Source organism: Drechmeria coniospora, chromosome 01 (genome assembly GCF_001625195.1).
Source record: "Drechmeria coniospora strain ARSEF 6962 chromosome 01, whole genome shotgun sequence".
Taxonomy (NCBI): Eukaryota; Fungi; Ascomycota; class Sordariomycetes; order Hypocreales; family Ophiocordycipitaceae; genus Drechmeria; species Drechmeria coniospora.
Window position 1 is genome coordinate 2843237 of NC_054389.1, and position 26689 is coordinate 2869925.

The 26689-nt window shown below is 54.1% G+C and overlaps 9 protein-coding genes across 9 annotated transcripts; 4 read left to right on the forward strand and 5 right to left on the reverse strand.

Moving 5' to 3' along the window:
* Positions 1-2041: 2041 nt before the first annotated feature.
* DCS_00761 (aspartate-tRNA ligase) lies at positions 2042-5035 on the forward strand (the record flags this gene model as incomplete). Its single annotated transcript, XM_040798097.1, has 1 exon — positions 2042-5035. The coding sequence occupies one exon, from the start codon at positions 2042-2044 to the stop codon at positions 5033-5035; it is 2994 nt and encodes a 997-aa protein (XP_040658980.1).
* A 732-nt stretch (positions 5036-5767) lies between these two features.
* DCS_00762 (zinc finger domain-containing protein) lies at positions 5768-7519 on the reverse strand (the record flags this gene model as incomplete). Its single annotated transcript, XM_040798098.1, has 3 exons — positions 5768-6770; positions 6864-7324; positions 7397-7519. 3 exons carry the CDS (start codon positions 7517-7519, stop codon positions 5768-5770), a joined length of 1587 nt encoding a protein of 528 aa, XP_040658981.1.
* A 2855-nt stretch (positions 7520-10374) lies between these two features.
* Positions 10375-11541, forward strand: DCS_00763 (60S ribosomal protein L3; the record flags this gene model as incomplete). Its single annotated transcript, XM_040798099.1, has 1 exon — positions 10375-11541. The coding sequence occupies one exon, from the start codon at positions 10375-10377 to the stop codon at positions 11539-11541; it is 1167 nt and encodes a 388-aa protein (XP_040658982.1).
* Positions 11542-11789: 248 nt separating this feature from the next.
* DCS_00764 (cytosolic phospholipase A2 zeta) lies at positions 11790-14231 on the reverse strand (the record flags this gene model as incomplete). Its single annotated transcript, XM_040798100.1, has 1 exon — positions 11790-14231. One exon carries the CDS (start codon positions 14229-14231, stop codon positions 11790-11792), a length of 2442 nt encoding a protein of 813 aa, XP_040658983.1.
* Positions 14232-15528: 1297 nt separating this feature from the next.
* Positions 15529-16904, forward strand: DCS_00765 (RNA-binding La domain protein; the record flags this gene model as incomplete). The annotated part of the gene is made up of 3 exons (XM_040798101.1): positions 15529-15777; positions 15841-16688; positions 16754-16904. 3 exons carry the CDS (start codon positions 15529-15531, stop codon positions 16902-16904), a joined length of 1248 nt encoding a protein of 415 aa, XP_040658984.1.
* A 424-nt stretch (positions 16905-17328) lies between these two features.
* On the reverse strand, positions 17329-18392 carry DCS_00766 (uncharacterized protein; the record flags this gene model as incomplete). Its single annotated transcript, XM_040798102.1, has 3 exons — positions 17329-17945; positions 18043-18201; positions 18272-18392. The coding sequence occupies 3 exons, from the start codon at positions 18390-18392 to the stop codon at positions 17329-17331; spliced, it is 897 nt and encodes a 298-aa protein (XP_040658985.1).
* A 642-nt stretch (positions 18393-19034) lies between these two features.
* DCS_00767 (uncharacterized protein) lies at positions 19035-19847 on the reverse strand (the record flags this gene model as incomplete). The annotated part of the gene is made up of 3 exons (XM_040798103.1): positions 19035-19088; positions 19155-19631; positions 19743-19847. 3 exons carry the CDS (start codon positions 19845-19847, stop codon positions 19035-19037), a joined length of 636 nt encoding a protein of 211 aa, XP_040658986.1.
* A 1080-nt stretch (positions 19848-20927) lies between these two features.
* On the reverse strand, positions 20928-22476 carry DCS_00768 (histidine acid phosphatase; the record flags this gene model as incomplete). Its single annotated transcript, XM_040798104.1, has 2 exons — positions 20928-22224; positions 22277-22476. 2 exons carry the CDS (start codon positions 22474-22476, stop codon positions 20928-20930), a joined length of 1497 nt encoding a protein of 498 aa, XP_040658987.1.
* A 1121-nt stretch (positions 22477-23597) lies between these two features.
* DCS_00769 (uncharacterized protein) lies at positions 23598-26267 on the forward strand (the record flags this gene model as incomplete). Its single annotated transcript, XM_040798105.1, has 5 exons — positions 23598-23621; positions 23701-23805; positions 23874-24573; positions 24631-24902; positions 25023-26267. 5 exons carry the CDS (start codon positions 23598-23600, stop codon positions 26265-26267), a joined length of 2346 nt encoding a protein of 781 aa, XP_040658988.1.
* Positions 26268-26689: the final 422 nt, after the last annotated feature.

Here is a 26689-nt window from a genome sequence, read left to right on the forward strand (position 1 = left end):
ATGTGTGCAAGTAAGCAAGCACCTACGTCATACCTGCTTGACAGAAAAAAGTACACCGCCATGTGTAGTGTTGGCTTCAATCTCACTTTGGAGTGAGGATATGCACACTGCAAGTGTTTGCAGTTAGTATTCCGTACATAATTGTACAAGTACTTGGAGTTGCATGTGTTTCCCTGCCAATAGTGATGATACAAGTACTCAAACGTTGCGTAGCCTGTACTTGTTCGTACTTGTACTCGCCTGTAACTACTTGGTCTCCCAACAGCAACTCTGCATTAATAAGGCATCAATCACACTACGGAGTAGAAAACCGGGTTTTCCGGGATGACCCTTCCCCCCAGCATCCCTGAACCGGCGGACACAAAACTGTTGCCCGCCCCCAATGTGCCTGTGAGACTGCGGTTGGTAAGCAGGCAACCTGCCCTCCTTCGTCACACCATCTACTTCTGCCGGCCGTGCCGCAGTGGCGTGTCTTGAATTTGGTGCATGTCGGTGTTCCGGGTATTCCGCACCGTCCGTCGAGGGAGTGATTCCGTCACGAGGTATCGGCTGGTTGTGCCGATTGCCTGTTGACATGTAGGGCATCGTCAAGATATATATCAGCGTCGTCAGTCTTGAACAAATCCATCACGAGAGCGCTCAATTTGGCGGCTGAAGGGTCGCAGAGCGGTTGCGAGTGCGGCGCACCGCCGGAACTCGAGGAGACTAACGAAAGTGAAGGAGGAACTACAGTACGTTCAGAAATTGTGAAACTGTTTGCCACGGTGCGGGACTGAGGTGGAACCCGCAGGGCATTCTGGAGGGTGAATTTATGAGCATAGTACATGCACAGTACTTTGGTGACTTGCAGCTCGTGTGCTTGTACTGTACTCCGTACAAGCGCGAAATACCATTATTTACAATCATCACTGCAACGCTTGTACTGTACTTAATTTGGATTTGCATGCATGTAATATTCTTACTTTTTCTCCAAGAACAGTACGGAGTACAGGTACGTGTATTAAAGTAATTGCTTGCATGCTCGTATACTGTAGTTGTACTTACAAGTACTTAAGTAGGGCCCTGAACTCCGTAATTACATGTACAAGCACTTAGTTGACGCCTGGCGCTAGGGGCGCATGGAATCCTGTGAGCCAATGGGGATGGAGGGACCCTGGATCGGTCATCCGCCGATGGCCGCACACCGAAGCCACTTAGATCCAAGTTGGCAAGGGCGATCGCCTACCGCCTTGTCGGTATGGCAGTGATCCACGGACTTGCCGGCACCGACTGATGACTGACTCGACTCGCCTCAAGCAAGATTTGCTGGCATTTCACCTTTTCAAATTCCGCATTTCCAATACATCATATACTCCCCACCTCCAGCGTGTTTCCGCGTCCCACCGGCAATGTCGGTGTCTGGGTCGAGCACGAATAAGAGGCACAGCACCCGCCCCTTTGGCGTGTCCATGTAGACGCGTCCTTGTACACTTACATCCGTCTTTCCACTCTGCTGTCTTGCTCCCACTCTTACCAGCGGTGCTTCCTCCTCCTCGCCAACGTTTACCTACAATTGGCTCCTCCCCTGACGGTTCACCTCTATCATCAAACCTCGCGTTCGGGACGTGGATGAAAATATCATTAGCAGCCGAACTACCTGCTCCCATCACAAATATCCTCATTCCGTACCCTGTACTGCGTGCAACATTGCAGATGACGGGTGCTAGATGCTAAGAGGTAAACGTCCGATATTGTTCGATAACTTGGGGTGCTAGCAATACACGTCCTCGTACGCTACCTCGTCCTCGTCGATCGCTCTAGCCCCCCTTCTTCAGCCCGCAAGGCCGACACTGGACGAGTTCGCCTGGGGAGCGGAAACCCTATCTATTTTGGCGCGAGCAAGTCGTCGCTTGTCGGAGGCCGGCATCGTCGGCGTCACATACGCCCGAGTTCCTGTGCTAGCACGTATACTTCTGAACCTATTGTCTCCCCCCCCGTTGGTCAGCACGCCAGGAGGCTCCGATTATACCATCCTTTGGATCCGTTCGAAGTAGCCGAGGCCATGACGGGTCTCGCTGGTTCCATGACCCCCTCTGCCTCTGCCTTTGGTGGACCGCCTCTTCGGTCTTCCTCCCTATCCTCCTCTCGATCCTCCTCTCGACCCTCCTCTCGACCCTCCTCTCGACCCTCTTCCCGACCCTCCTCTCGGCCGTCTTCTCGACCGTCGCATATCAGGAGTATCGATCCTGGTGACAGTCCAACAGATGCACGTGCATGCACTTGCGCACATGGTACACCCGATAGGAATAGTAGCACAAGGTTGACTACCTGGGATTTGCCCGACACCAAAAGCGGAGCGTCGGCTGGTGGCGACGTCACTCCCAACGTCACTACCACGACCCCTGCAGGTATCAGCAGCCCTGCAATGGCTCCTGATGAGACAAAAAGGATGACGGCCTACCGCAGCATGCTATCCGTCGACTCCTCTCCAATATCACCTACCTCAGCATCCACCTGGTCGACTCCTGCCTCGCCGGCCTCGCCAATATCTCCCACCACTCTCGCACCTGCTCGTGCTCTTCATCACCGCAGCAGCGCCTTCGGCGGAAGTAAGAGCATTCTCGCCACGATGAACGACAGCGGTGTCGAGCTGTCAAAGGGCTCTGCCCGTTCGAGCATGGACATGTCGACAATCTCCATCGACAGCGGCCGCTCGAGCATGAGCGCTGCCGACTGGCCGACCCATCCCCACGAGCTCAACACCGTGTCCGAGCTCGATGGTCTTCCTCTCGGTACCGAGGTCAACTTTCGCGCTCGCATAGCCACCCAGCGCCGGCTCTCCAAGGCCCTTGACTTTCTGCTCTTCCGCGATCAAACACACACCGTCCAGGGCGTTCTCTCTCGCGAGCACCTCGACATGGTCAAGTGGGTGCAGAAGCTGCCCGAGGAATCTCTCGTCCAGGTCAACGGAATCCTGACGCCACCCCCGGAGCCCATCCGATCGGCGAGCCATTCAGCCATCGAAGTACACGTGCAATCGATCCACCTCGTCAATGCCGCCCACGGCAGCGCCCCCTTCAGCAACTACAAACCGCCGGAATCGCTTCGGAACCGCCTGTCGTCCCGCATCCTCGACCTGCGGCACCCTTCCAACCAGGCTCTCTTCCGCATCCGTTCCCTCGTCACCCGCAAGTTCCGCGACACTCTCCAAGATCGGGGCTTCATCGAGATCAGCACGCCCAAGCTGCAGCCGTCCGCGACGGAGAGTGGCGCTGCCGTCTTCAAGGTCAACTACTTCGGCCGGAACGCCTTTCTCGCCCAGAGCCCCCAGCTGGCGAAGCAGATGGTCGTCTCCGCCGACTTTGGTCGTGTCTTTGAGGTCGGCCCCGTCTTTCGTGCCGAAAACTCCAACACGCACCGACATTTGACCGAGTACACCGGCCTTGACGTCGAGATGGCCATCGAGCACGACTATCACGAGGTTATATATGTCCTCGACGACTTCCTCAAGTCCGTCTTCAAGGCCGTCTATGAATTGCCCGAGGTGAAGGAGGTCCAGAAGCGATGGCCTAGCAGCAAGTTCAAGTACCTGGACGAGACTCTCATCCTCGATTTCAGGGAAGGAATCAAAATGCTGCGTGAGGATGGTCGCGACGTCGAGGAGGAGGAGGACTTATCTACCCCTGACGAGATTCGCCTTGGGCAGCTGGTGAGGGAAAGATACGACACCGACTACTATGTGCTCGACAGGTTTCCTGCCAACGCGAGGCCCTTCTATACCTATAGGGACCCCGAGAACCCCAAGTGGACTCGATCCTTCGACATCTTCATCCGCGGCCAAGAAGTATGCTCCGGCGGTCAGCGCATCAACGATGCCCAACTTCTGCGTGCCAACATGCGAGAGGCTGGTATGACCGATGACGGCATGGAGGATTACATGGCCGCATTCGAGCTCGGTGCCCCTCCCCATGCCGGCGCCGGCCTTGGTCTTGAGCGAATCGTTGCTTGGATGCTCGAGCTCGGCGACGTCCGATATGCCTCCCTCTTCCATCGTGACCCCAAGTCACTCCCCGAGCGTGCCCCTGGCCTGCCACACGCCGACGCCGACACCACCAAGATTCCCCTCGGCTCCGTCCCGCTGGTCGAGAACTTGATCGCTAACTACGGCGACGCGTCCAACACTTCTTGGCTCGACGACCGATTCGACATCTGGCGACACCCATCCGGTGCCGCTGTCGGCTATGTCAAGCAGGATAAGTTTGTCATGATCACCGGTGATCCATTGTGCGACAGAACGCAGTACAAGGACGTCTGCGCTGCGTTTGTCAAGTTTGTCGTCACTGAGCTCCGCCTCGTTCCCGTTTGGATGCTTGTCTCGTACGAGGTCCAGAAGATTCTCGCTCAGCAGATGGGCTGGCGCACCTTGTCGTGCACCGAGGAGCAGCGAGTCGACACCGACAAGCACCACAGAACTAGCGCTGGTGCCAAAGCGAGGCGCGTTGAGCGCGAAGGAGTCAGGATTCACGAGGTCAAGCCGGACCAAGACTTCATCAGCCGTGCCGAACCCGCCATTGAGGAGTGGAAGGCGAGCCGCAAGGGGAAGCAGGTCCACATGACCGAGGTGCGACCGTGGGTTGATGTTGGCCATCGACGGTACTTTGCCGCCGAGAAGGACGGCAAAGTCAACGCGCTCGTCGTCCTGGCTAAGCTGTCCCCCAAGCACGGTTGGCAGGTGAAGTGGGCGCTCGACTTCCCCGGATCCGTCAATGGAACCATCGAAGTCCTTATCGAGCACGTGCTCGGAAGCCTGTCCGGCCAGGTGACCTTTGGTGTCGGAGTGTCGAAGAAGCTGACGCCAGGAGAGCACCTGCACGGGATACGCGCTCGCTTCCTTGCTACTACCTACAACTCGATTGTGGAGAGCCTCGGACTGCGTCGCAAGGCCGGCTTCCGCAGCAAGTTCGGTGCTCTCGGCGAGGAGGTTTACATTTGCTACCCGAAGCATGGTGTTGGTCTACGCGACCTCAATCAGATCATCAAGTTCTTCCAGGATTAAGACACCAATCCTCATTTGAACTTTCCTCGCGATTGACTGAACCTTAAGTAGAAAGCGAGCCTGCCAGCGGTGGAGCCATGATGGTTTTGGCGATAACCCTGGATACCCAACGATACAACTAACGTTGAATATGACCCAACCCGTGATGATGGATGCAAGCATGGAAGGAGATGATGTGCACTTTAATTTCGGGTTTGCCTTCATACCAGCTAGCTATATTAATGGAGATACCTCGGAGGGCGTTGGAGCCGTGGTAGAGTAATGGGGTTTCTGATCATTATGGGCTGTTCATTTTCATTCACTTGTATATATTGTTCATATATAGCAATGTCGTTTTTATCATCATAAAACCTTCGTCAGACCTGCAAGAATGGTTCTGAAATCCGAACCAGTCATCAAATATGCATGAGTACCCCGACGGCCTGCTACTCGTCTGTCCACAGGTGCCTATCTATCTCTGAAAAGCATCCCGATCAAATGAAACTTGTGTCAATTTGTTCGACAAGCCGATGCTGGTCAACTCACAGTATCCGCCGAGCTCTGTGCTCTATGCCCAATCTTTGGTGCCACTAGTGATATCGACAATGTCAAAAATCCATGCGCCCAAGTATCAGTCATACCCATTCGGCCATCTTCGGCCATCCCGTCGCGTATCGCTGATGCTGCGCATCTACCTAGGGTCCTGCCCGGGTGACGAAAACGTCGAGTTGCAACTGGGGCACCTAGGGGCACCTAGTTTTGCCCCTCATTGCTGGATGAGCCCTGTCGAGAGTTTCTGTCTCCGGATATTCGGCCTCGTAGCCAGTGGAAGGGGCCCGGGCTCGATTGTTGGGCAGAGCCTTGTTCTGCTGTTGCGAGTCGGCGACTCTCCGAGGGACTTCTCTGCCTCATTCGGGCACCATACTCCGCCGGTGCCGTCTGCCTAGGACTCGTCGGCGAGACAGACGATCGTCTCTCCGGCCGTGAAGCGCCGTATTCGTTCGGTACCTCTCGGCCCCTTTCCCTGCCCACGCTTTCTTGAATGGCTGAGACTGTACGAAGCGCGTCGTCAAGCTGGGCGGAAACGGGTCCAATAGTCGTTCGAGATGCATCGTCGCCTGGTGCACTGGGCGATACGCCGTCCTGTCTTGTGAACCAGCCAAAGCTCGCCCTGAGCCCTGTGGAAGTTCCTGACGGGCCAGCTGAACTCGGACCAGACAACGAAGAGCCATCAGGAGCGGCCGACCGTGGTCCAGAGTCTCCCGCGACAAATCTGCCGCCTACGCCGCCCGGTAGGGCGTTGTTGTTGACACCATCACCGTGGGTCTCAATGGCGGTCCTGCAGATCGGGCAGGTATTGTGCTCCCTCAGCCAAGAAACGACGCAGTCCTCGTGGAACCAATGCTTGCAGCGCAGAAAGACTGCCATGTCTCCAACGTTGACGATTTCAAGGCAGATGATGCACTGCGACTCGCACTCCCCCTTGACCATGCTTTCATCCACGGGTCGACGATCTAGAGACTCGAGGGCTTCGTTCGAGGCGGGAGGGGCTCCATTCGAGCGCGGGGTGGCCTCCATCAACTGTGTAATTATGCGGTCCAGTGCCTCTTGGGAATAGACGGCATCACCAGCCACGGCATTGGCAGGATTGAACAAGCTCATTATTTCTTGCAGCCCCCTTGCGAAGTTCGGTGCAGGACCGCCCATCTGGCCACCAGTTGGCGGACCCAATTCTCGAATAACACTGGAAAAGATTCTGAGCCGAATCATTATCAGTCGTTGAAGTCCTCGGATGGGGTCTGGTTGAGGAAGCGCCAGGGGGTAGAAACGTTCGCTGGCCAGTACTTACGACTGAAAAGGATCTCCGGCATGTGCGTCGTGAGCATGCTCGGCAACTCCTGTTTGGATCGGGCTCGAAAAGATGGTGACCGAGGCCGCTCCCCCTCCAAAGGAGCCGGATGTGAAGGTTGTGCGATGAACTTGAGGCCAAATGTGAGGACGCGAGGGAGGGACCTGTCCATCGTGGCTAGGCGATCCCTGATGAGTCACTGTCTGAGGCTGGCCAAAGCCCTCAATCATTTCATAGAAGCGATCGAGCACCGTTGTAATGTCTGGGTCGTGATGGTTAACAATTTGGGGGCCGGCTCTGACGCTCTGATGATGAACGAAGCCGTGTGGCCCCATGTGTTCGTCGATGTCAGCTTCATCGGGATCTGAATTCATGTCTTCACTGGAAATGCCGGTTTGTCCCGAAGACATCAGGCCCGCCGTATTATCCATCATTTCACGAGGGTCATTGTCGGCATCAATCTGTATTGGCATCGGTCAGGTCGGTACGCAAACCTTCAAGACGCAGTGCGGGAACAAGGCGGTCGGACATACAATTTCCGTGATATCGCCGTCACATTCGGGGCATTTTAGTCCATGTTCGTGCTCAAGCCACTCGTGAGAGCAGGCATGGCAGTACACAAGCACACCGTCGGGGTGTGCGTCGCCAGATGACATCTGAGTCTGTATGCCAGGGGAAGCGTTCAGAATACAATGTCCGCGGCAAATAGCTAACACCACGCCTCAGGTAGCGCGGGACGCAAGGGTGATTGGATGCCAGGGGTCCTGACAATCTGATGCGTGTAGTGTACCACGACAGCGGCACAGCTGATAGAAGCAGGCAAAAGCCCCGCGTCTACGGCATCGCCGAGAGGAAGCCACGGGAACAAAAGAACTGGCCAAACGTGGGGACAGGAGCGAGGCAAGGTATTCGTATCCGATTCGGGTATATGGCCAACTGAGAGGGCATGCAGGTGCGTCGAGCTGCTGGGCGAAGTGAGGAGGAGGTACGGGAGGCCCCAGTAGCTGGCAGCTAGATTTACCTGCCGTCAGTGAAAAGTGCACGCCACCGAGACAGAGAACAGATGGCGAGCGGGCTTCTAATAGACAGAATAGTCAGACAGGGCACCTACGGAATAGGTTGGGCAACTAAGGTTCTGACTGGCCAATCTGTATCGCAGCCGAGAAGCCGACTAAAGATATGGTTTTGAGGAGAGTTCGTGTACGAGTTGTGCCTGCTTGCCTTAATTTCCAATCTATTGTCAAAGAGGCATGCAAAGAAGATGGATGATGTGAGGACGAACGAAGCGAAGAAGGAAAGAGGGAAGGAAAGAAAAAAGGAGATGGACATTGGCGGATCATTAGGTTTACGGCTGCCGGCTGTCCAGCTGGGCTCGTTTTAGAACCTGCTCGTACCAGAACGTTTGTCAGCGCTTGCGCTTGCTGCTCTTGTTGGGTTGGTGTGACACAAACGTCAGTCACAAACCAACTGGCTGGTTGGTCACTGGGACCATGACTTCGGGGCACTAATTGGCTAGTTTCCTGATGCGTCAGGAATCAATCGAAGCCTTGACAATGAGGAGTGAACCAGCTACGAGATCGCAAGTATCATATTCATGCTGTCAAACTGCTGCCATATGGCTCAGTGTTTTATTTTCTCCTTCAGTTGTGCGAACTAATCGTTTCGCAGTACGAGGTGCAAGTTCTTGTCAAATCACGGTATCTGTCTGTATTTAAAGTACACCCTTTGATTGTGCAGTACTTCAGTACTTGCAGTACAGTACTTACAAGACGCAGGTCACATGATTCAGATCAAGTAACACGTAACTCTCAACTAGTACTTAAGTACTCCGTACTAAGTAGATTATAATAATAGTGCTTTATGATGCTTACTTACAGTACTCCGTACTTCTTCTACTGTAAATAGTATTTGAAAGTTTGGATGAATTGCACATATTAATAGTTGGCATTAAATAGTATTGGCGCCGGCAAATTTACAATATGAGCAGATTTGTGACAAATATTTTTTGCGAGTTCATCACATCATTGTAATGGCCGGCCGGTTCTTGTTTACAAAATGTATAGTGACATAGTTATCCCTTTACTGATATCGATTGAATTGTCATGGTAAACTTAAAGTATGTAATAATCCTTACTCGTGCTATCCTCATGTCTCCAGCAGGTATGAACAAGCACCATAGACACGTTTCAAGCCGCAACTGACCAAGGCCAAGTATCCTCAAACTGTACTCGCATCTTCACAAGCTTTTGCAGGATCTGGGTGCTTATGAAAGATAAAAAATCACGCTATCACTTGCAACGAGCGAAGCATCCGTACGAGAAACAGGAGCTGCCGAGGGGAAGTTTGTTGATTCATTCGGCAGGTCACGCAGCAGGGCCGGAGGACCCCTCCACTTGATCCAGGCCTGGACACCTAAACAGTTGCGCCGCCATTCGTCAGAGCTGGGATCGGAGGGAGTGACGTGGACACAATAGATAGCATCTATCCACAAACCGCTCTGGTCGAATCTCCTGCGGCAGCCTCTCGACAACGATAATGCTGAGGTGCTGAGCATGCTTAGCTTCAAGCGCCGGCTCGAGCGTGGCACCCATGCGGCAGGCAGGCACTGCAATCCAACCCAAATTCGAATTGTCAAGACAAGTATATGCACATGTTGATCATGGTTTTGTCACTCTTTCGTTCCCTTTGCTTGCCGGTCCTCTCGGTCCCACTCTATCAATTGCTTTGACCAGCTGGGAAAGCCATTAGTAAACGAGCTCCCGGTTAATTTTTGTGAGGGAAAGGTTGCCAAAGATTTGCGTACTATCGGCTAGGATACCATCCCCAAGGTTCCGGCTTGCGCGCCCACACCTCTCGTTCGGCGCTGAACTTCCAAGTCACGGCCACGATGCCGACTAGCATGGCGCCCGCGATGAAGGTATTGGCCCTCCAATTTGCAGGCTGAGCGTACCAGCCACCAGAAGGTGACCAGACGTGCTTGGGATACCTGTATTGACGACCCGTCGTTAGGAAGCTCGAGGGAATGGTACGGAATTCGATCGGCGCGATGCGACATACGGGATTTTTCCACCGCCGCCCTATAGATAGAACTATTAGTACATGTCGCTTTATTCGCTTTATCGCAGAGTCTCTTGCTCACCATTTTGATGAAATTTTCAGCAGAGGAGGCGCCTGTTGCGCAATTGCGTCGGACAAATGATTGTATAGTCGAAGGCGCTCTCCCCTTCCAGTTCGAGCGGCAGCACAAGATGGATCCAGCCGGCACGGGCCGAAAATGTTCCGCCACGTCGCGCCAGGCCAACTGCTCCTTGGAGAAAGTGCTCACTCGACAAGACCATTTATTCAACGAGAACTTTTTCCAGTCGACGGGGAGATACGCCCATTCAATTGAGCACCTTCTCGGCGAGCGACACGATACAGCCCGACTTTCGTCACCGTAAGGTTTAATCGTACCCGAGTGTGCGCGCCGAGTTCGGTTCGGTTCAAAATAGGTCGTCTTTTCTTTGATCTCATGAAGCGGATACGGTCATCACTATGGCGAGGGCAACTGCTCCACGCTCGCCCGGGAGCTTCACTCATTTCGCCTGCTGCCGCTAGCCGGCCCTTTCCCAATGTCATTCGCTGCCAATCGTCATCCGCAGTCGCCGTACCGGATGTCGCCAACGATCTCGGGACCGGGCTGGAGGGAACCGGGCCTTCCCTGTCACCTCGACACCAAAGTGCCGTACACTCCGCCAAACTCGCCGCCTTACACGCCCGACTCTCTCTCGCTAGCAAGATCCCCTTGCAGACACTGGCGAGAGCTCTCATCACCTCTTCGGCCGACCCCAATGCCTGCTTCAACAACAGCAGCCTCGCGTTCCTTGGCAGCGCCATCATCAACTTCCATGTCCTCGAATATCTCATCTGCAAGTGGCCACGACTGCCAATGTCTATCCTCTACGAAGCTCTAAGGGCGTATGCTGGCCAGGAGTCACTCCAGCAGCTCGCTCGCCGGTGGGGTGTTGATGCAGCAGCCGCGCCTGGCGAGGAGGTGGACCCGGGCTTGCTGCAATGGAAGCCGGACGGCGAGCAAGTGGTGAATACGCGGTGGGGATATGTCCGATCCGAGACGCAAAGAAATGCCTCGTACCGTCGTGGCCTCAGCAGCCGAGTTGTCCTGGACGACGATTTTGGCGATACGGTGAAGGCGCCAGCCCACGACGACGAGGGAATCCACCACATGCAAAACGAAGCTTTCGGGTCCTTTGTCCAGGCCGTTGTCGGCTCAATATACAGCCACTGCGGGTGTGAAGCTGCCAAGTCCTTCGTCACGTCGCACATTCTGTCCCGGCAAATCGATCCGTCGGCACTGTTCGAATTCAAGTTGCCAACGCGTGAGCTTGCCATGCTCTGTGCGCGTGAAGGATTCGAGGCGCCCCTGGCCCGCTTAGAAAGCGAGACAGGCCGACTATCGCGGACACCTGTCTACGTCGTCGGCATATATAGCGGCAAGAACAAGCTAGGAGAAGGTGCCGGCCCGAGCCTAGACGTTGCGCGGCGATCAGCTTCGATGGCGGCCTTGAAAGCGTGGTACCTATACAGCCCAGGAAACAAGGCGCGTGTGCCCAGTGACATGATGGAGGAGGGTGCAAAGCCTTGGAAGGCGCCTCACATTGATATTGGAGAGATAATCTGAAGAGATGGGGTAGAAATCCCCTCATTGTATAATTGTATAACTGTGTACGATGTACAATGTTTTGTGGCCGTGTTTTTCTTGCGAATGGGGCATCCATGGCTACTGCATGTTACGTGAGAGAAAAGGAGAGGGGGGGAGGGAGTGTGCATGTGTGGAATATAAGCCGCTTAAACTCGGGGGCCAGAATTTTGATGCCATGGCACAAACGATGCTCGCATTAATCTGGTCGCTCCCCTGAACGCGCAGCCTCAGCTGAAGTGGTCATTCACGTCGAGAAGCGTGCGCGCCGCCCACTTATGCACACTCTTCTCCTGCATCTGCTCCTCTGTCCTTTCGCGGAGCTGTTTCTTGCGCTCATAGACGGCACGGATGGTGGCTCGAATCTGCTCCTTACCTTCGTCGTAGTTGGCCTGCGCAAGCCGTACGACGCTGTCTATCTGCTCAGGGGTGTAAACAAAGTTCCACGTGCTTAGGAACTGGGTTGTGCCGGGAGAGACGTCCGTCACCTTCTTGTTCGACAGGAACGGGAGGTACACGACAGTGATGCCGGCATCGGGCTGCATCAATTCCCACGTGCTGGTGGCATCTGTGATTGCCTTGGACCGGGGTGGCGGCTCGGACGACCTCTCTTGCGTTGTGCCAACCCAGACGGTGCAGTAGCCCAAGCCACCAGCCAAACAGTCGCCCGGGGCGAACCTGGCGTCTTCATCCTTGCTGGAGATATCTTTCGACACGCCTCCCGCTCTCGTTCGCAGCGCTTGCTGATTGAGCTTGGCATCCTGCACTTTTCGCTGTGCCTCTCGTGCCGTATCAGCTTCGGCATCGGCCAATTGCGCTTTGGTATCCTCAATCGTGTCCTCCGGCTTCGGCCAACCGATTCCTACGGGCCAGCCCTTGACGCCGCGCTGGCGAGCATATCCGTCAGCGACAGAAAGCCAATTATCAGACTTGATGTCTGCCGACGCGTCAAAGGCAATGATTACGTCGACATCCCGGCCGGGGCGAAGGAGGGGGTAGATGGGTAGGTTGTTCGACATTCCCGCGTCCATGAGTTGAATGTACTCTAGGTCATAGATGCTTTCAGGAGCAGTCTTGGCCAACTTCCCATTCATGCGATACGCAAAGTTGGGAATGGTAGCAGGGTCGACGGGATGAACTTTGACCAGATCTTCGTCTCTGCTGAAGACGACCTCGTCGACGGCGCCGAATCCGGCCAGGCTCTGAACAAGGGGCCTGATTTCTTTGTAGTAATGGCTGAGAGTAGCGCAAAATGCACTGCCAAAGACGCCCATCAGGAGCGGGACGCGAATCTCGGGTAGATGAAAACCATGCTCAGGTGGCAGGTCTTTTCCATCTTTGAACTTTCTCCCCATTGCCCAGGTAGGGATTCCGGCGCCAAACTCCTCGCAAAAGAACTCGTATGGTGTGACCTCGAACCACTGAAACCAAGTCTTCCCCTTAGCCTCCTCTTCTGTTTCCCCGGGCGGCCCTGCGGCATTGTCGTTGGGGGCGGGGATCTCGTGTCGTACAGCGGTATACACGGGCAGCGGGCGTTGCCCAAGATTGACGTACTCCCTCTGATTTGAGAGCTTGAAGTCTCGATCATTGACCCCAAGCTCACCCTTAGGCACCAGATATCTGGCGCCTAGGAGGAGGCCATAGATATCTACGAGGCCAAAGCTCGACGTGGCGTCGCCTTTGAGCTTCTCTACCAAGCCGCACAGGAGAGACTTGCTTGTTGGCATCGACGTTAGGGAGGAGAAAGCAACGGGTGGGTACGCAATGTGCGTGGAAGCGCGAGCTTTCAGGTGTTCAAGGACAGCGCCGAAACTCCCCGCAAAGGAAGAGTGGTAAAGAGCTTGGAGCCAGCAGGAGCCGCTCACTCCGGCTGTATAGGTAACACAGTCGAAGAGTCCGTCCTGCTCGGCGGCATGAAGGGACCCGGTGCCAGCGACCAGGGCCCGCAAGCCGCCTCCAGAACCGCATATGGCAATGGTTGGAACATCATCGGGGTGTATATCATGTTCGTCCAGGCCAAGATACTTGGCCAGGGCAACCTTTACCACCCTCCGTCTTCTGGAGAGGTACTCCTTTTCTTCGTCGCAAAGCTCAGACGACACACGAACCTCGGCCGCGTATCGGATTTCAGGGTTGATGTTTGGGTCGTGGGCCTCGTGCCATATCTCATCGGCCAGCGAGCCCGGTGACATGGAAAGTTCACGTTGAAGCTTCCGCATGAAACCCGGAATGAGCTTGGACCACTCGGGGAGGATGTATCCCACTAGTTTGTCCGACAAGGCCGACCATTCCAGATCAGTCGTGAGCGAGAGTGATTCGAAGCGTTGGGAAAAGCTGATCCATGCAAGCTTGTCTGTATCCTGAACATATTCGCCGTCGTCGTCGCCGTCGCCGAGCTGATCGAGCCGTTCGCGCTGGACGGCTTGCTTAGTGTTGGGCAACTTCCCGCCCTCGCCTTGGTCCGAGAGTTGTGCAAAGTCGCCAGAAGGGTACAGCCACCAGATGAAGAGGCCGCTGGTGATAATGGCGACAGGTATTGAGCTACCACGCCGAGGGGTTGTGTGCCGGGAGGTGGCCAGAGAACGGCTCATTAACAGTGGGCGGACGACCCGTGGCCTCTGGCCGAGAGAGGCCAGAACACCAAGGAGGCTCCCCGCCCGTCGCATTATCATGCTCGGGGTCTGATGTCTTGACCAGGTCACAAAAACTGTCTGGCGTGTTGTTGGAGCCTACCGGGAACGGCCACGGCTCCCAAAAGCCATTCGTGGAAGGCGGGCATTTGTTGGTGGTTGGTGAGCTGGAAGCTGCGCGCTCCGAGGCAAAGTGGTGCGAGGAGAAGGGAGGGCGGTACGGGGAGGCCAACCGCTGAAACACTGTTACGCTACGGAGTACTACTGTACATGTATGTACACCTACTTACTTACAGTAGTTGTAGGTGTACTCCGTACATACTTACAGTACATACTGTAGTACGGAGTACAGCTGTACTTGTAATATGGTATGCCGCACGGTATGGGGCTTAGGTTCCGTGCGAGTACTTACTTACTCCGTACTTACTTACAAGTGCAATTTCGACGGAGTACGGAGTATTAATTACTTACCTAGTAGCTGTACTGTAACTACAGAGTACAAGTACTTAAGTACTCCGTACGGAGTACATGTGATGCAGTAAGCAGGAAGAATCCACAATCTCCGTACGGAGCACAAACCGAATAATTACGTCAACATGTACGGAGCAATCCATACTTCGTAGTCGTACTTGAGAGAGAGCACTTACTTAAGTAGATACTTATAATTGTAAGTACATGTACTCGTACTTATGTTGTATTGCTTAGTATTTGTACTGTACTCCGAATGGTGAAGACTTATTACTCGTAAAAGTGTACTCCGTTCTCCGTACTTGCTTCAGGACCTGCAGTAAGTACTTGCAGTATATGCGCGCCAACGTACCCGGCCCGCTTCCATGCTGGATAAGCCGGAAGCGGAGGCGGTGGACCTGATCCGCAGGCGGTGAGGACCACGAGATTTTTTTGAGCTTTCTGTGGCAGAATTTATGTCTTTTTCACCCCATCTGCGTACTGAATCCCCTACAAACGCAACCAAGACGAACCATAGCCTTGGATCAGTTTTGCTCTTTCAGGGCCTCTTTTCGCAGAAGACGAAGTCGCTACCTCAGGTAAGAGTCAATGGATATCCGTGCCGCCTTGCATTGCAGTCCTTTTTTAAGCCGAAAACGCTTGCACATCCACCGGATGTTGATTGTGTAGTCGTTCACGCTCGCCGCCACCATTTCCCGTTTCCCTTTCTTGAACGAACACTCTGCTCTGCGTGACAAATGGCTACCGACGGGCCTGCCTGCTCACTCTTCGTTCTAGTCTACCCTATCTACGTACACGATCTCCGATCTCGTCATCTTCAGTCGCACTACTTTCGACGACTCTAAAACTTACACTCCGGCGCGTCTACAAGATGAGCGAGGCCGACGCCACCAAACCTGTCGGTGATGCCAAGGCAGCTGATGTTGTCGAGACACCTCAAGCTGTAGAGCAGACGACCGAGTCTGCGGCGGAGAATGCTGTCATCGCGGAGGAGACTGTCGCCGCTGAAACCGAGACGAACAAGACGACATCCCACGGCACCCGTCGCAACAACAGTAACAACAAGTTCGACCCTAGCACTCGTGAGGTCACGGATGATCCCGCAGTCATACGCAAACAGGTAAGAACTACATTGGAGAATTTTGCAAGCAAACTTGGGAACTAACAGCGGCTTTCGTGCTAGGTTGAATTCTACTTTGGAGACTGGAACTTTCCACAAGATAAGTTCATGTGGGAAACATGTGAGGGCACGGCGAATAAGCCCATGCCCCTTGCCAAGATCCACTCCTTTAAGCGCATGCGCGTTTTTCAGCCGTACAGCGCTGTCGTCGCGGCTCTTCGCGACAGCCAGTTCCTTGACATATCCGGGGAGGCTGGGGAGGAGGTGGTCAAGCGCAAGATTCCTTACAAGCCGGTTGGCGAGAACAAGGCCAAGATTGAGGCGGCCACGGTCTACGTCAAGGGCTTCGGTGATGAGAACCCTAACACCCAGTTCGATCTTGAGAGCTTCTTCGCCAAGTTCGGTGAGATCAGGGGGCTGAAGCTGCGTCGGACAAATGAAGGCCTCTTCAAGGGCTCCGTCTTTGTCACCTTTCCTGATGAGGACGAAGCGAACAAATTCATCGCGCTGGACCCGGCACCTACGTACAAGTCTCACGAGCTGAAGATCATGTCTAAGCGAAGTTACTGCGAGGAAAAGAGCGAACTCATCCGACAAGGAAAGCTTGAGCCAAACTCTAGCGCGCCGAGGAAATTTTTTGAAGGACGGGATCCCAGCAACAAAAGGAACTTTCGCGAGAGAGATAATCGCGGGGCCCGAGACGGCGACGATTGGAAGAAGCGACGCGAGAATGACCAGAAGCACGGGTTTCAGGAGCATCGGGGCAACGGCCGTGGTCGCAGCCGTGGAGGTCGTGGTCGTGGTGGCAGGGACCGCGGCGGCAGGGGCCGAGGCGGCTTCCGGGGCGGCCGCGACGGAAATGACAGAGACAGAGGCGACGGCAGCCAGCAGCGCCAGGACGATTTCAAGGAGTAAGTTGATCTAACTTCGGCCTCGGCCTGCCCATGAGGGGCACGTGGACTGACGGTTTATGTAGTGCCAAACCTCGCATCCAGTCTACCACCGAGGGGAGCAAGGACGAAGCCGCCACCAATGGAAAGCGAGCACGTGAGGAAGATGCGGGAGAAAAGGGTCCGGCGCACAAAAAGGTCGATACCAAGGAGGCAGCCAAAAGCGAGACATCGTAAGATAATTCTTGATAGAGAACTGCTGGCGTTTTTTTACTCGGGCGGTTCGACTGGACGTCCATCCACGATACCAAACACGTCGGCCTCAACGTGAGCTTTTGTGTGTCGATCTCATAACCATCCCGGTTTCCAAGAGTCTCGCGAAGTTGTTTCACTACCAGTGCTAATGCACCACCACATGGCAGGACAGTGTCAAGGTCCAAGAGCGGCGCGATCGAGCTTATGGCCAAACCCACTCCCGTCGAGAAACTTTGAATCAATGTGTTTTCACCACCTGACATAATATCCGCCGTCATCGTCGGTGGAGCCGAATGTATCTATGCTAGACTTGCTAGCTGACCCCCCGGCCCGGCCCCTGCTTCCCCTCTAAACATGGTGTACGCGGGAGGGCAAGATTTGAGTGCATCTTTGCTCACCAGAGACGTTAGGCGGCATAGTCCATTTTTCGATCCCCAAGAACGTTCAAAAATTCCTTTACAAATTCATCCTGGCCGCTCGGTGCCCCCCTCACAGCTAAGTAGACCCTCGACTCGAGGGTGGGACCGTTGTCGCCTGCGTTGCCGCTCACCATTATACCGCCAGACTCTTTGAGGATGCACCACCCGGCGCAGACATCCCAGGCCCAGCAGCCGCCCTCCCAGTAGGCATCCAGCTGGCCAGCGGCGACGGCGGCCAGGTTGAGTGCCGCCGAACCCATGGACCGTAGCGAATGGACCATCGAACCCCCGTCCTCCCCGCTGGCAGCCAGTTGTTTGAACACGTCAGCCTTGAGCTCAAAATTGTGCCCAGAGCGGTCCGAGCCCCATTCCACGGCCACTAGGGCGGCACCCAGGCCCTCCAATGGTCGCGGCATCTTGGCCAGCGGCAGTTTCTGTGGCGTGCTTCCCCGGAAGCGTGTCATATAGGCGCCGTCTTCCTGGATGGCGGTGAATAGAACATCCTGCCAGGGATTGTAAATGACGCCCACGGCAGGTGAGCGGTTGATGGCAAGGCCGAGAGAGATGCAGGCGTTGGGGAAGGAGTGAACAAAGTTGGTGGTGCCTGCGCCTCGTGTCAGTCAAATGCGCCCACACAAATCGGGCAGACTCGATGGCTAGCCCTGGAGATAACGAAGCGCGGTCAGATAGGTGGTCCTCACCATCGATTGGGTCGACGACAAAGGTCGGCTCAGGGCCTATCCTCATACCGGGAAGATAGGATTCTTCACCCATGAAGCCGACGGAAGGGAAGGCAGCAGACAAGCGTGCCAAGACCATCTTTTCGACACTTTTATCCACATCGGTGACAATGTCAACGGCTGAGTGTCGAACATTCAGCTCAATACGGGTCATTCATTCTCCATATGGTCAAGTTTGGAAATGACGAACAGTTGAGTTTTGTATCAGTGCCAATGTCTGCAGGGTTGGCGGCGAGAATCATGTGGCCCGCCTCGTAGGCTACTGCGACCAATTCGTCGCGGACGGCCTGGAGATCAAGTGGTTGCGCCATGGTTGCCTTGTCCTCGGTAGTGTGATTTCTCGCAGTCTTGCAGCTCAGCAGAAGGGTCGGCACGGTCGATGAAGTAAGTAGATCGAGGAAGTCGGGGCTGAGCAGGTAATAACGTTGTAGGATAGGCTGGGGGATTGCGGTCCCCTGCTTTCAAGAGGTACGTACTCCGTACTTGGGGTACCTACTTACTGACTGTTAGGGTCGCCCTAGTATATATTACTTAGTAGACTGGGTGTAAAGTAAGGTCGGTGGGAACACATGGAGTTACTGAGGTGGGTTATTCATGCCGCTTGCCCTGGTCAATCAACGACGTTCAGCTCAAGACAGGATGGAAAGTGATGACCAATCTGAACAGGCGAATGCGCGCAATTTATTGGTTGAACGTGGCGTTGGGGAAAAAAATGTAAACGTGAGGACTTTTCAATCGTCGCAAGACATGAAGGAACAAATGTTCGCACAAGCAGCTCATGCAGCGTTGGAATCACATGCTTCTGCCGTGCTGCATGTGGTCGATCAACCGGCGCGCACATCTTCGTGACAGGCTGCGGCTCGACAGTTCAATGTGGCAAGAGTTATACAACAATCGACGTATCGGATGCTCGAGGCCGCCCCAACCGGCACGCCTTTCCCCGCATGCTCGTCCTAGAAATTCTCCCGGGGATCACGGAGCTCCATGTGATCGAGCTTCTGCCGGCTCTATAGAGGGAAACGACAGTGTCAGTGTCTCTGTGACGCCGCTGCGTCAATGGGCCGCGGGCTCACGCCCCGCAGGCTAGACGCAGCGTCGTCGCCGAAAGGGTTCATCCGTACTGCGGGAGCGTCGGCCGGTTCTCTCGTCGATAGGCGGCTTCGGCCCGCTTCATCGAACTTGGCTGATGGCGTCACAGTCGGGCTCGCATTGTAGCTTCCCCCGCCAGCATACTCAGATCGTCCGGGACCATGGCCGAGCTCTTGTCCCTCGAAATAGTCATATTCGCCTACCTCTTGACCGACGCGCGCATCCCACGCCTCGTCTGGGTCGAGCGGCCCGAAGCCGCGGCGCCCGCGATTCGCTCCGCCGCTGCCATTGAGGGGTTGCTCGTAGGCTCCCGTCGCAGAGCGGTTGTTGCGGCTTTTGAACTTGCGCACCTGGTCGTTGAACCAGCCGACAATACCGCCGGGGGCCGGGCGAGGGGTTCCGTATCCGTTCTCTGCCCCCTTCTTCCAGAATAAATACGACGAGAGGCTCGGCGGCGGCAGCTATAGATGCGTCAGCGTGTTCACTGGTGCCACGGCGCTGCCAGCGGTGTGGTGAAGAGGAGGAGCAGAGGGGGCCACCCGGGAGAAGGACGACAGAGTTGGGAAACGCACGCCTAACCTACGCGCACGCAGTTGGGTGAAGACGATCCATCCAACCGCGGCGGTGGCGGATAGAACAACAACGGCAATGATGATGCCTCCGGTTGTGGAAACCATGATGCGGCGGCGTGGAAACTAGTTGTGCGAGTGTCGACGGGCTCGAGCAATGGCCACGGGTCGAGTCCGATGCAGGAGCAGGAGCGGGGTGACCATCGGCCTTTAGGTCATTGATTATGGCAACTGCAGATCGTATTGTAAGTACGTGATAATTTCCCTCCGAAATACACTTGGTGATGGAGGATGCAAGTGCTTGTAATGCCGCCCCCGTTTGTAGTACCCCCTAGCTCACTGTGTGGTTATTGTTACTTTACCAGTACGGAGTACTCCGTACATGTATGTACGGTACGTACCATCAGTAAGTACTGCACACGTAAGTAGGTGCGTTTGTTGCGGTACTCCATTGGCCGATGGTTTATCAACAAGCAAGGTTCCCGTACAACTACATACTTACATGTCACGTAAGTACAGTAGTTGTGCATGTACAGTATACGGGAACATCGGTACACATAAACATACATGTACTCCGTAGAGGCAGGAGTACATGTAGTAGTAAGTAAGACCTAATACTAATACTCTGTATTACCACCCTCCTACTTACATGCGCGCTGGCCTAATGACTGTTCCTACCGTCACGGTTACTAACTATTACCTAGTACTTGCAAGTAATACTGTAGTACTTACCTACTACCTGGGTGTGGAGTATTATTCTGTACTCTGTACTCCGTACAGTACGGAGTACAATTATTAATACACCTGATGTTGCTTTTAGCCCAAAGCTACCCTGGAGCTATGGAGATGCCTTCGACCCCGAATTGCGAAGCAATAAGTGCAAACACGTACATGTACATGGATCTTTGTACGTGGATTGATGTTGATACTACAGATAGAACGGAATACCGAGTAGATATTACTACTCATCCTACCTACTAGCACGAGTTCGCATGAAAGATTTGTTAAGATATTATCATGCAGTCCAGTCAACATCGACACAACAGAAAACGATGGTTCAGGTTCGTTTCATACTGTACAAGTGCAAATATGCACAGTGCAGCATGCACCCGTGTATGGAGCGTCCGTGTGAAAGAGCTCGTATTACTCGTACTTAATTGATATTCTCATCGTGTCCCACTGGGTGAATTAGGAATAACACCCGTTCCACCGCCCACCTCTTCGGGCAAATGACAGGCTCTTGACAAAAGCGCCCAGCTTGCACCGTCCCAGATGATCCGCACCGCAGCCATCTAAGCCTTGGACTCGATCGTTGATGATAATTCTCACCAGCTCCTCATCCCCCTCCCCCCCACACCGCATTTTCTCCACGTACATGCGCCCCGCAAACGGCACGGTCCAGGACGCCGAGAAGCCATGTGCCTTGAGCGGCGGGAGCTTGGAGGTAACGGGCAGATCGTCCGTCTTTCCGTACAAGCCCAGCGCAGCATATGCTGACACCATGGCGTTGTCGTGGCTAAAGTCGGCATAGAGCTTCCTGTCCAGGGGAAACGTCTCGGGTGACGAGTCGAGTGTAGAGTTGGTTGTTGTCGAGTCTCGAACAGCCTGCCCCGTTAGCCGTGCGATGAGCTCGTTTGCATATCCAGCACCTTGCGTGGGACCCAGGGGACTTCCGTTGCCTTGCTGATACCATTTCCCCAGAGATCCAAAGTAATCGTAGCCATGCCATTCATCCGCGGAGAAAAGGCCACAAAACATCGACATGGTCGCGCCAGCAGTAGCTACGGTGTCGAAGGGACAGAGGTCCATCATAAAGATTGTGTCTTGTACCGTCAACCCAGCTCCAGGTAGCTTGGTATTCAGCCTCTCCCTGATGGGCGTCGCCCATATATCCCCCCACACCTTCTGCTTCTCGCGGGCGTGGGCTGAGTTAGGTCCATTCTCGAATGCGGGACATGTCCCGTGGTCCAGGGTGTTGTTGAAGTCAGTTCCCTCGGGAAGGACAAGAATTTTCTCCAGCGCGCCGTCGTAGCTTTTCCCCTGCGCTCTGTAGAAGCCTTGGGTGAAGTTCTGGGCTGACATAATGACACGGTCGGACCCAGATGCTCGGACAAATGGATCTGAATCCCGAGCCAGCAACTTGTAGCGCTGGTAAAAAGCGATTCCCGACTCGACCAGCTCGTTCTCACCATACGACGTCATGCTGTCAACGCCAGGATCCAACGCAAAGTCCTCGATGAACTCGTAACCTCTCGCATATCGGGAAACAGATTTTTGTACCCGGTCAAGCAGCAATCGATAGACCTCTGCCTTGCTCGCCGTGGGATATCGAGAGCCATGGCGGGAGAGGACAGCGGCAAATGTCACCTCGCATCCATCAGGCGTGGACGCATCGATGGCCGAGGGGACCGAGAAGAAGGGCGAATACTGCCCCCAAGATTGGGAAGAGGTGTCCGCATGCTCCCTCGTAGCCCCGCGCGCATGCCTGCATTTGTCTGTACAGATGTCTTCAATGTGGCCAGAATTGGAAGACATACCGGTACGCGATGACCACAGACAGGGCAGCGGCAGCTATCACAAATGCAGCCAGCACCTTGAGTGGCCTGACTCGCCATGTGCGCTGCCGTCCACGGTTATGCCCGGCTTCTCCCAATGGGATGGCGCTGTATATGTATCTACGTCTGTTGTCGGCTCTTGTACCTTGCAGAGCCGAGGCGACCGCACTGGCGAAGCCCATCTTGCAGCCCGTTGGCAAGGCAAAGCTCGATGTCCTCGCTCCCGTACGGATGGTCGAGCCCAGAGGAGGTGATTCGGCGGAAGTGTTCGGGCAAACCTCATCCGTTATGGTCTATTGGGAGATGGTGACCACATGGTTGCCAGTACTCGTAAAGATTGTATGTATTACCTAACAGTAGTTTGCGATCATCAGGCCAAACCTAATGTCGTAAAAAACAATACGCAATAACCGAGGACAAATTGACAACGCACACGCCGCTAGTAAGTGTAGCTATGTATTTATGCAGCACAATCTGTACAAGTAATCAATCTACGTAATACGGAGTAGGTATTATGTAGGTAATTCAGTCTGCGTTAGGCACGCTACATACTCTGTACAAGCACCACCATGTGTAGTGATGCTTAAGTGGATATGTACTTAGTTAATCACTTGATTACTAACGCAATACTGCGAAAAAAAAACCAGATTCTTCACTTGCTAAATATCGTAGAAATGGAATTTCAGTATTCAGAAATATCCTTACATAAATGTACTCAATTAAAAGTCCAAAAATAGCATAATTGCACATGTAATATTCGGTAAATTGATGGAAAACTACCGTGATATTCTGGGAATCGGAGGACATATCTTGGAGTACTAGGTATTGAGCCCCACTGCCACTTTCGTTATGACTCCCCTGGTGTTGGTACTACAGATACAAGTACGGAGTAACGAAAGTAATACATGCACTGTATTTGGTAGGGCGACAATATCCTCAGTACGAGGACAGACAGTTAAGCACCATAAGTAGGTACTAGGTAAGTAATACTTAATTAAGTACAGTACTTGTAGGCGTACTCCGTACAAGTACTGTACTTAGTAAACGACGGAGTAAAAGTACTCCAGTTGATGCTCAAATCAACAGAAGGTGAAGGTGGGGTATGGGTTGCTGCCGACCCACATGCTGTCTTCTGCGTCATCGACCGCTTACCTGATAAAACCGTGGCATCATCCTACCCAAATTCCCGTATCCACAATCCAACTCTGCATTCGACGCTGATCCCCCCTTGAACATGGAGATGTAGGGTTGGCCTACTCCTGTATCTCTTTCTGAAAATCGGCAGTTTCTTCTAATGCCCAAGATGCGGCTCGGCTGGTACGCGGGGGTATGACTTGCCCGCTGCTTTCAACTCTCCAAAGTTGAGCTCGCCAGAGCTGAAAACCTCACTGACAAATCGTACTTAGGTTTCGACAGCCCTCACAGGCGGCATTATTATCCGAGCCTTCTACCAGCGGGCAAACTTCTATTCGGCAATGGTCTATCTCGCCCAGAGCAACTTTTGTCTGCTGGTACGTTCTCCCCGTCTTGCCACCCCCCCCTGAGTTGAATAACCCTGCTGACTCTTGACTGTTGCAAGTCTTTGGTAAACTTCACACTATTGCTCTACAGCAGCTTCATATATGGCTTGACACGGCTGTGCTATGGCACACTTCGGGCAGTCGAGGTCGAGCAACTTACGGAACGAGCTTGGTTTGCCATCACCGAAACGTGCCTCGCAATGACCATATTTAGGGAAGAGATAGGAGCTTGGTTTCTCGTCATGTTCACGGCACTTGTTACTGGCAAAGTTTGGGGATGGATTGGCGATGGCCGTGTCGAATTTCTCGAGCAACAACCGCCACCAAACCCGAGACTCTTCCATCTCCGTCTCGGCACCTCGCTCTCCATGAGCTTCCTCTATGACATATGGATACTCCGCTACGCGATTCACAGCGTAATTCAACAGGCACGACCAAACATGATGGTCATGTTTCTGTTCGAATTCGCAGTGCTTGCCACCTGTTCTTGGAGAACCGGAGCACGGTATATCTTGGTTCTTGTAGAACAGAACATCATAAAGAAGCAGACAAAGAAGCGGCTTCAGGAACGGCTTCAGCTAATCCGAGAGCAGAGAGATGCAATGATAAGCCAGCGAGAGCTGGCTGCTGCTTCTGGAGAAGAGACGCCTCTGAACCAGGAATCTCTTCCAAGTGAGGATGATGTCGATGAGATGGACATCGAAGTACCTGGTTGGGCCGCCAAAGGCGAATGGGTGTTATGGTTGGATCTTCTCACCGGTTCGTCTTATTCACCCCCATCCAACTTGATACGGCTCAGAACTGATAGTGCTACAGACATGATCAAACTCGGCATTTACGTCGCCTTTTTCGTCATGCTACTCACTTTCTACGGGCTGCCAATACATATCATGAGAGACTTATTCATGACGTCGCGAGACTTTATCAAGAGATTAAACGCTCTGTTGAGATATAGGCGAGCCATCCAGGAGATGAACCGATATCCTGATGCGACTGCGGAGGATCTTGCCCCAGAGAACACATGCATCATCTGCCGCGAAGAAATGAGGCCATGGGATGCCGCGAACAACTCTACCACAATCGACCGGGTGCGGCCAAAGAAATTACCATGCGGCCATATTCTACACCTCGGCTGCCTCAAGAGCTGGCTGGAACGGCAACAAGTGTGCCCTACTTGCAGGAGTCCTGTAACAGCCGACCGCGGACAGGCGCCCGAAAATCGAGGTGGCAACCTCCGAATACTGGCTGGTGGTGCACCACAACCTCGTGGCGAGCATCCACCAGAAAACAATAACCAAGCACCGGCTGCCCAGGGTAGGCAAAACGATGGTGTGCAGCGCCCGCAGGCGGAGGCTCAACCACGAGTGTTCAACCTAGGCCCTATCCGGCTGGGCTTCGCAGCCAATGGCCAACAAGTCAGAGACCTTGCGCAGCAGTTTGGTTTGCCTCAACTCGCTGGTAACGCTGCCGCACCTCCCACCTCAACAACGACTTCCGATCAGCCAACCTTGGCGGACAATCTTCAGAGCATCAACAGTCTCATCCAGCAGTCAGAGCAAATGGTGCAAGTTGAGACGCAGCGCTTGCAGCTGGCCCAACAAGAGCTTCAGGTCACCCATTTGCTCATGGCCGAGCTTCAAAGACTTCAGCAGCGTCGGCAGCAGTCTCAAGATTCATTACAAACCGCCCAGTTCCATCAACCCTTGGCTCCGTTTCGGACCAATGCATTTCCCCAACCCCCTCGGGTTTCAACTGCGAGCTCGAATCATCCCCAGTACACCAGCTATCCCATGTTTTCTGGCGTGCCGCCGCAACTAGGCTCCCCTCCCATGGCCCGTTTCGGTGTTTCTCCCGCCAGTACGGTGGCGATTCCTGCCGACAGCCCAGATCTACCCGATGGTGTGACGTTGCCACCAGGCTGGTCATTGATGCCCCTCCAGAGGCTCGACGGTGCGCCAAATCATAGCTGGCCAGTTGACACATCAGAGAATGCCCCACGGAACCAGGACATGCAGGCTGCGGATCAGATGGTGAGCGAATCTACGGCTCAGGTAACCTCCGAAGCCAATGAATTGCACGGGCAAGCAGATGAACCCGTGGTCCCTCCCGCGCCCATTGGTGAAACAGTGGCGAATAGCTCACAAGAAACGCGGCTTTCAGCGACGACGGGTTCTGCCACAGCCGCACACCCGAGCCCTTCTGCGTCTAATTCAGGAAGCGGCTCTAGTCAGTTGTTCGATGGCGCGTCCTGCAATGAGCAGAAGGAGACTGCGCAAACCCAGTCTTTGGAGGCGCATGACGATTTTCTTGGAGAGGCAACAGATCAAACTCCGGTGGGTGCTACGCGCCAGCCCAGCATCGAGGGCAGAGCGACAGAGCGTGAAGGGTTGATGCCATCTGGAAATGGGAAAGGGAGGGCTGTTACCGTTGAGGATACCAACGATGGAGATTGAGCGGTCAGAACCGTGCCAAGGAGAGTTTCTCGCATCATTGACATGCGTTGCATTGCGGGACGTGTACATTCCGGTTTACCCTTGGACTGTTGCGGGGTGCTGCAGGTATTGCGTCGTTTCGCAACCTGTCCGAGCAGGAGATTCATGAAGGCTTTATCCATGTGCGGAACCGTGAGCGGGGCACGAGATGGTAGTTTTCGCGACGATCTGCATCGCGTTGAAATGGGTCTGCTGCGAATTCAGTTCCTGGAACGCTCCCAAAAATGGTTCCGACGATGGCCAACCATGCAAGTCATCAACGAACACCTAGGCCAAGAAAATATGAAACCGAAACATGTCTAGGAAGTAATCAACCGAATAATAACTATATTACAGTATACAACCATGATGCAATGCTCCTATTCGATTGGATGAAAGTCAAC